The 8,676-nt window shown below is 39.6% G+C and overlaps 1 protein-coding gene across 1 annotated transcript in view; it reads right to left on the bottom strand.

Annotated features, from left to right (window-relative positions):
* Positions 1–1,625: 1,625 nt before the first annotated feature.
* The window catches only part of LOC109910656 (C2 domain containing 3 centriole elongation regulator), a 97,945-nt gene continuing 90,894 nt past the window's right edge, over positions 1,626–8,676 (bottom strand). Inside the window, exon 21 of the mRNA XM_048597900.1 lies at positions 1,626–5,386. Within this exon, the coding sequence (XP_048453857.1) occupies positions 5,246–5,386 (141 nt within the window). The 3' untranslated portion in view covers positions 1,626–5,245. The remainder of the gene's footprint in view (positions 5,387–8,676) is intronic.

Below are 8,676 nucleotides of genomic sequence, written 5' to 3'. Positions count from 1 at the left end.
GTGGGTGTAAAAATGGTCAGATCCTCAGGTCCAAATGAGTTGTACCTAGGCTGCTGCGAGAGGTGAGGGAGGTAATTACAGGGGCCCTGTCCCAAATTTTTAATTCCTTTGTGGCCACAGGGGAAGATCCAGAGGACTGGAGGACAGCTAATGTGGCTCTACTTTTCAAGAAGGATGGGAGGGATAAACCAGGGAATTACAGACCATTCTCACATCAGTCATAGGGAAACTATGGAGAAAATTCTGAAAGAGAGAATTAATCTTCACTTGGAGAAGTAAGATTTGAATAGGGATATTCAGGATGGCTTTGTCAGAGGAAAGTCATATCTAACAAATTTGATTGAATTTTTTGAAGAAGTGACCAGGTCTGTCAACGAAAGTAGCGCAGTTGTTATAGTTTATACGGATTTCAGTAAAGCCTTTGACAAAGTCCCACATGGAAGACTGATAAAGAAGGTAAAAGCACATGGGATCCAGAGTAACTTGCCAAGAGCAGGAGACAGAGGGTGGTGGTAAAAGATTGTTTGTGTGATTGGAGGCCAATGTACAATGACATACCACAGGCTCAGTTCTGGGTCCCTTGATATAAACAAGATGAAGATTTTTACGGGGGAGGTGTGGGTTGACAATAACTAAGTTTGCATACGATGAAAAAGTTGTCCTTGTGGTTGACAATGAGCAATGTCGTAGGTTACAGGAAGATATAAAATGGATAGTCTGATAGGCAGATGGTAGTTAACCCTGAAATGTGTGAGGTAATGTACTTTGGAAGTATCAAGACAAAGGAGTACTTAATGAATGGCAGGACTGTAGGAATCTCAGAGGAACAGAGGGATCTTCAGGTGCTTGTCCATAGATGCCTAATGGCAACATGACAAAATAATAGATTGGTTAAGGAGGCAAATCGAACGCTTGCTTTTATCAGTCACAGTATAGATTATAAGAGCAAGAGGTAATGCTGGAGCTGTACAGAACTTTGGTTAGACCACAGCTGAAGTACTATGTACAGTTCTGGTCACTGCACTATTGGAAGGATGTGATTATACTGTAGGAGGTGCAAAGGAGATTCACCATTGCGTTGCCTTTGGTGGAGCATTTCAGCTACAAAGGGAGGCTGGATAAGCTCGGGTTATTTTCTTGAAAGCTGAGGTGGTGGGACCTGATTGAGGTGTATAAGATTATGAGAGGCATGGAAACAGTGGCTAGAAAGCAGCTGTTCCCCTTAGCTGAAGGATGGTGGGAATCTGAAGTGCATAGCTTTAAAGGATAGTAGTGGTGGGAAACCTCACCAACTTTAAAAGATACGTGGATGAACACTGGAAATGGCCCACAGTCTTGGATGTAATTACAAGTGTTGGAAAGTGGGATTAGTGTAGATAGGTCAGTGTAGACTTGATGGGCCAATGGACCGTTCTGTGCTGTAAGACTATGGCTCTAAATCTCAAACAAGAACAGATGCTGGAAATCTGGAGATCAGAAATTCAATGTGAGGAACTGTAGACACAAGCAAAATTCTACTTGGTACAATGATCAGGAATGGTAAACATTCATGAATTAATTTATGTATAAAGTGTATAAAGATTGGGTACACTTGCAGAACAAAGGGTGGAGCCTGCAACATCTAGTGAGATTAATTAATCATTTATTTTAGAAACTGATAAATTGACATCAACTTGTATAAACTATACAAAGATACAGTGTTTCCATGTATAAAGATATCCACTATGTACAATAATGTAAAAATTTATCAACAGTGCTAATTACTATATTAAGCATACCTGTTATTTTAGAGTATCTTTTGTGATATAAAGTCCAATTGAGTTTGGAAGAATGGAAAATTATCGCATTGAAACATTATCTCATTGAAATACACAAAGCTCTTGTACATCTGACAGAGTAGATTGATGAAAGCATTTCCCTGGGCACAGGATCTAGAACCAAGGGGCACTGTCTCAAGATAAGAGGCAAGCCATTTAGGTCTGAGATCAGGAGGAATTTCTTCACTCAGAGGGTGGTGAATCTTTGGAATTATCTAGCCCCAAGGGGCTACATGGCTTAATCATTATGTTCAAAACAGAGATCAATGATTTTCTAGATTTTGAAAACATCAAACAATTTGAGAATAGTGTGGGAAAACAGCACTGACAGTAGAAGATTAGCTATGATGTAGCTGAGTGATCGAGCAGGTTCCTATTCCTAATGAAAGTCAATCAGATCAACAGAATGTTTCAAATGGTTTCAGTAAATCAGACAACTGTGTGTCAAAGAAAACAAAAAATACCACATTGAAAAATAATTTATTATACTGCAATATTTCTGAAAAACCAAAGACGTAATTCTGACTGACACAAAAGAATGTTAAAATTTAACAGCTTACTATACAAGATTTAAGTTCATACAAATACAAATAGATTAAAACAATGCCAACTAAATGAAGCTCTCTCATTCATTTACATAGAAGTATGCACATAACTGCCCTATGAATTTGACATTCTGTACTTTTAAACAGCACATAATCAGACCTTATTTAAAGAACATAAAGCTGAGTGTGATGTACCCAAATTTGCTGACACTAATAGTTAGGAAGGTATTTTATGATGAGGATATTAGAAATCTGTAGGGGATGTAGTTAGGTAGATCAAGAGGGTAAAATCTCAGCAGATGGAGTTTAATGTAGGGAAGTGTGAGGTCATGCACTTTGTCAGGAAAAATAAAAAAAAGACTAATTTAAACTGAGACAGATTCCAAAAATGTGCAGCACAGAGTGCTCTGGGTGTTATTGTACATGAAACACAAAATGTTGGCACACAGGTACAGCAAGTAATTAAGCAGGCAAGTGGAATTTTGGCCTTATGTGATAGGGTTGGAGCTTAAAAATGGGGAAGTCTCATTCCAACTGTACAGGGTGTTGGCGTGGCTGCACTTAGGAGTACTGCATACAGCTGTGGTCCCTGTATTTCAAAAAGAATATTTTGCAACTGGAGGCAGTTCAACAGAGATTCAGCAGACTGATTTCTGAATGAAGGGATTTACTTATGGTTAAACAGGTTATTCATTAGAGTTTAGAAGAATGAGGGGTGATTTTAGGAGGCTTGACAGGGAAGATGTTAAGAAGATGAGGTTGTTGACTTGCTCGCCGAGCTGGCTGGTTGTAGTCAGACGTTTCATCACCCCGCTAGGCAACATCATCAGTACAGCCTCCAATGAAGCGATGTAGTTCTTCTCCGCTTAGTATTTATATGATCCGGTCTGTTGGTGTTTTGTGTCATTTCCGGTTCTTTTTTGTAAGGGTTTGTATATATCCTAGAAGCCTGGTTCTCCACACATAATGCTATCAATAAACATGTGGAATTAGATCCCATATACAAATCCTTGCAAAAAAGAACCAGAAATGACACAAAACACCTCAACAGACCAGATCATATAAATTATAAGTGGAGTAGAACAACATTGCTTCATTGGAGGCTGCACTGATGATGTTACCTAGCATGGTGACGAAACGTCTGAACTATAACCAACCAGCTCGGCGAGCAAATCAACAACCTCACCCACAATCCGAGCTACAAATCTTCGCAAGAACCTTAATATATTAAGAAGATGCTTCCACTAATGGGTTAACCTCAAGCTAAGGAACATAGTTACAGAATAAGGGGCCTCATTTAAAACTGAGATGCCAAGTAATTTCTTCTCCCAGAAAGTACAGAATGTCTAGAATTCTCTATCCCAGAGAATTGTGCAGGCTACGTCACAAAGTACTTAAAGAGATAGATATATTTTTGAAATTTCAGGGAGTTGAAGCCTATGAAGCATGAAAGAGGGGTTGAGGCCTGGGCAGAACCATCATTACCTTATTGAATGGCAGGGCAGCCTTAAGGAGCTGAATGGCCTATTCCTGCTCCTATTTTACAATACTATAATATTATTACTAATAATAACTTATTAATAGTGGTCCAATTTGCTTCTCATTGGCACTACAAAACGATGTTACCAAGTGTACACCTGAAAGGTACTGAGTCATCTTCCTCTTTCCTGTACAGTAAAGACCAAACAAGTACATTGCAGATTGACATTGTATATTGATGTCAAAACTGAAGCACAGGAAAGGAGACAATAGCTGCTTTTGTGAATACACCCCAGGGGACCATGGCTTTCCCTTAATATATGGCCCAATATAACAATGTAAAAAAAAAAGTATTCCTCAAATAGACAACCAAACTGGATTAGAGGTTTGAAGAAAGTAACACCCATTTAAGACCTGGTTCATTTGTTCCTGCACAATAGTCTTTTTGCAAAGTAAACAGCAGTTCGGAGAATGCACCTAGAACTGCAACAATTATATTGTGAAGAGGAATAGAACAACTACCCATTGCTGATCTCTACCAGCTCATCCTGAAACAAGCAATCTGTTCAATAGTTTTTTTTTCCCCCAAAATGGACAACAGACTAATACCATAAGTTCATTTATTTTAATGTAATGATACCCCTGTCCACTTTTCTATTATTCCAAGTGTTCAGGTTCACACATTCAGTGTACGTGGTCCAGTTACTTAGGTACTTCCGTGAATTCATGAGTAAGATTTTTCCCAGTGCAAGCACCAGAATCCTGTACAGCTAAGGTAAAAATCTCATTGTAAAGATTTGGAAGAGATTGCTTATGTAATTTGAGCTACTCAAATGGATCATATGTACTGGAACTAAATGATTGAAAATTCTTACAAGTGGGCAATGAAAACACTGCGTTGAAATAAGTGCCGTAGCTTTATTATTTCAATGTTTTACAAAGTAGGGAGTGTAAAAAAGGTACTGTCTTGCTGATCTGTGCCGTATGCTTAACACTGCCCCAACGTCATCTGTTCTAGGCTGCTTAGCACATCACTTATGATGCTGTGGGAGAAGGAAGATAAATTTCCATTGGTAATGAGGAAGATGGAAATTCAAAGCTTGTACTTCCATTTGAAGTAGAATTTCTGTGCACTATAATTCATAAGAAAGCAGAACTTGCGGACCAAATAGGCTGAACTGATATGCAATAAAACATGATAACTATGTTTGTGTTTCCCTTCCAGAGGCAAATTGGTATCATTGGTAATAAACTTTATTTCATTTATTGTTCAGGTCTCATTAGCAAAAAGCAAGTAGCTCTAAATGCAGCATTGAAAGTCAGGGGCAATTTACGTGGACATCTTCAATTCCAGACGTGAATTATGTTACCAACTCTAAAATTGTATTATCTGAAATACTTTTTTCAGCTATCTTCTGTAAAGTGCCCTGCAAAAATCTTAGCAATTCTTTCCGTTTCTTCTTTAGGTAGTTCTGATGGCATTAATCTTGGTTTCTGACGACTGCTGCGCCGAGAACTGGTTCTGTTCAGACTTGAAACTTTATTCTGAAAAAAGGAATTTCGGAAACATGTTAGAAGGCACATATTCAAAAACAAACAAATGTGGCTTTCCTCTCTTTGTAATTCTTGCGTTCTATGACTCAATGAATATTGCCCAGAATGCTGTATGCTTTATTTGCCTGTTCGGCCACCTTTAATTACTTATGAACACACACACTAAGGTCCCTGAGATCCTGCAACCTCTTTAGAGTTGTTTTATTTATTTTTACTGTCTCTCCATGTTCTTTGTATCAAAACGTATGAACAAAATTTCTCCACATTGAACTTAATCTCCAATCTATCCACCCACTCTATCAAGTCGTCTCATAGAATCATGGAACCCTACAGTGTAGAAGCTGTGCTTTTGGCCCACTGAGTCCCACCAACCCTCCGAAGAACATCCCACCCAGTCCCACCCCCATCCCGTGCATTTCCCATGGCTAATTCACCTAACCTATACATCCTTGCACCCTATGGGCAATTTAACATGACCAATCTACCCAACCTGCACATCTTTGGACTGTGAGAGAAAACCAGAGCACCCGGTGGAAATGCAGACATAGGGAGAATGTGCAAACTCCACACAGACAGTCACCCAAGGCTGGAATCGAACCCGAGTCCCTGGCACCGTGAGATAACAGTGCTAACCACTGAGCCACTGTACCACCCATCTCATGTCCAATTGAATTTCTACACCATGCTTCTCACAGTTTATAATGCTTCCATGTTTGTATCCCTTACAAATTTTGAAACTTGTGCATTGCATACTAAAGTGTAGACAATTTATTTATATCAGGAAAAGTAAGTTTTAACACAGACCCAAGGGGAATTCCAGTGTTTACCTTCCTCAGCCTGAAAATCATGTGTTAACTGTTACTCTGTTTCCCGTAACTCAGCCAATTTTGAATCCATGTTCCTACTGCGCCTTTTATCCCATGAGATCTTACTTTGCTCGCAAGCCTCTTATGCCACACTTTATCCAGTGCCTTTTGGAAGTCCCTTCACACCTCAACCAACTTCTTTGTCACTTCTTCACAAAACTCCAGCAAGTTAGATAAATACGATCTTCACTTAAAAAATCCATGCTGGCTCTCCCTAGCTATCATGTATTTGTCGCGATTTATTGTTTCTAGAAGTTTCCAACCCACTGAAGTTTAAGCTGACCAGTTTGTATTTGCTTAGTTTATCCTTACACCATTTTTGAACAAGGATATAATGTTTGCAACTCTCCCATCTAAGAAAAACTGGAAAAAAATAATTGCCAGGATCTCTGGGGGTAGGGGTGGGGCAATGGCCTAGTGGTATTATTGCCAGACTGTTAATCCAGAAACCCAGGCAATGTTCTGGGAACCTGGGTTCGAATCCAGCCACAGCAGCTGGTGGAATTTGATATCTGGAATTAAGAGTCTAATGATGACCGTGAATCCATTGTCAGTTGTCGGAAAAACCCATCTGGTTCACTAATGCCCTTTAGGGAAGGAAACTGTCATCCTTACTTGTTCTGGCCTACATGTGACTCCAGACCCACAGCAATGTGGTTTACTCATAACTGAGGGATGGGCAATAAATGCTGGCCTAGCCAGCAATGCCCTCATCCCGTGAATGAATTTTTAGAAGAAATTTATACTCTCACTTCCATCAGTATCTTTAGATTTATTGCATCTGGTCCTAGTGTCCTGTCAATTTTAAGTACAGATAGCCAATCTAATTCCTTCTCCTTATTTTAAACCCTAATAGTGACTGAATGTTTCATCTCCCCCTTCTCCCCCCAACACACACACAAACAAACAATATGGCCTGAGTAGCATTATCTTGCTTGGTAAAGACTGATCAAAGTGAATTTAGTACCTCTGAATTTAGTACCTCAGTTATAGCTCTTGCTTCATTGTGCAAATCCCCTTTCTGATCCCAAGACAGCTAGTAGTTTGAGGGTGCAACTGTAAGCAGCTTAGACATTTTTAAATTAATGGACAAGGGTAGCAGAAAGTGAGGTTGAAAGAGGTATTTGGGAAGTCGACAGGGATGCCTTGTCAGTAAGCAAGGCCACAGGAGTAATGAGCTCATGTAGATGGTGAGGTTAAAGGGTTAGCTGCTAATTGGGCAGGAGGGCTTATATAAACACAACTTACCATTTATAAAACCATGCCGACTTTCCAAATATCCTGTCGCTGCTTCCTTAATAACGGATCCAAATTAATTTCCAATGACTAACTTTAAACTAACTGGTCTACAGTTTTCTACTTTCTGCCTCCCTCCCTTATTGAGTAAGGGAGTTGCATTAGTATTTGTTCAATCCACTTGAACTGTTCCCACATCCAGGGAATTTTGAAATATTATAACCATGCATCCATTATCTCTGCTGCCACTTCCTTTAAGACCCTGGGGTGTAGGCCATCAGGACCTGAGAACTTGCCTGCTTTTAGTCCTAATAGTTTCCTCAGTACTTTTTCCCAGTGAAGGCAAGTGTTTTAAGTTCGTCCTTTTTAATAACCTGTCACTGTTGAGATGGTACTAGTGACCTCTACTGTAAGAATTAAGGCAAATATTGATTTAGTGCATCTAGTATTTCTGTATTCTCCATTCTCGTCCTCTAAGCGGCCAACATTCACTTTAGCTACTCTCTTCCTTTTTATGTACTTATAGAAAGTTTTGCTACGTTTCATATTTTGCACTAGTTTTCTGTCATAATCTCAAAGCCAGAGCAACTAGGATCAGGCAATAAATTCTGGCCCAGCCAGTGAATGCCTTTGCTCTTTTTTTACTTTTTCTAAAAGTGACCCTATGTTGATCTTTAAAAGTTTATGAATCCTCCAGCCTGCCACTGACATTTGCAATATAGTTGCCTTAGTTTTGTTTTTATACCATCTTTAACCTCCCCGCTTAGCCAATGATATTTTTCCACCCTCTTAGGATCTTTCTTTCTCTCTGGAATGTATTTTAATAAGGATGAATTGAATATCTCCTAAATGTCTGTCATTGTTCATCAAGTGTCCTATCGTTCAAAGCCAGGGGTGGGGAATTTTGAAACCAGTGAATTCTACATTCAGGTTATCAGGTTGTAGGCTCCTGAGGTGGAATATTGTTCTTCCAGTTTGCGTGTGGCGTCATTGTGGCACCAGATAGATGCTGAATAGATGTCAGCACCGATATCTATTTCAAACCCATCGACTCGCATAGTTACTTTGACTACACCTCGTCTCACCTACCCTCCTGCAAGAATGCCATCCCCTATTCCCATTTTCTTTGCCTCCACCGCATGTGCTCCCAAGATGGAGCGTTCCACTCCCACATCCCAG

The sequence above is a fragment of the Rhincodon typus genome, chromosome 6 (assembly GCF_021869965.1).
Source record: "Rhincodon typus isolate 14 chromosome 6, sRhiTyp1.1, whole genome shotgun sequence".
NCBI lineage: Eukaryota > Metazoa > Chordata > Chondrichthyes > Orectolobiformes > Rhincodontidae > Rhincodon > Rhincodon typus.
This window is presented reverse-complemented; position numbering and strand designations above follow the sequence as displayed.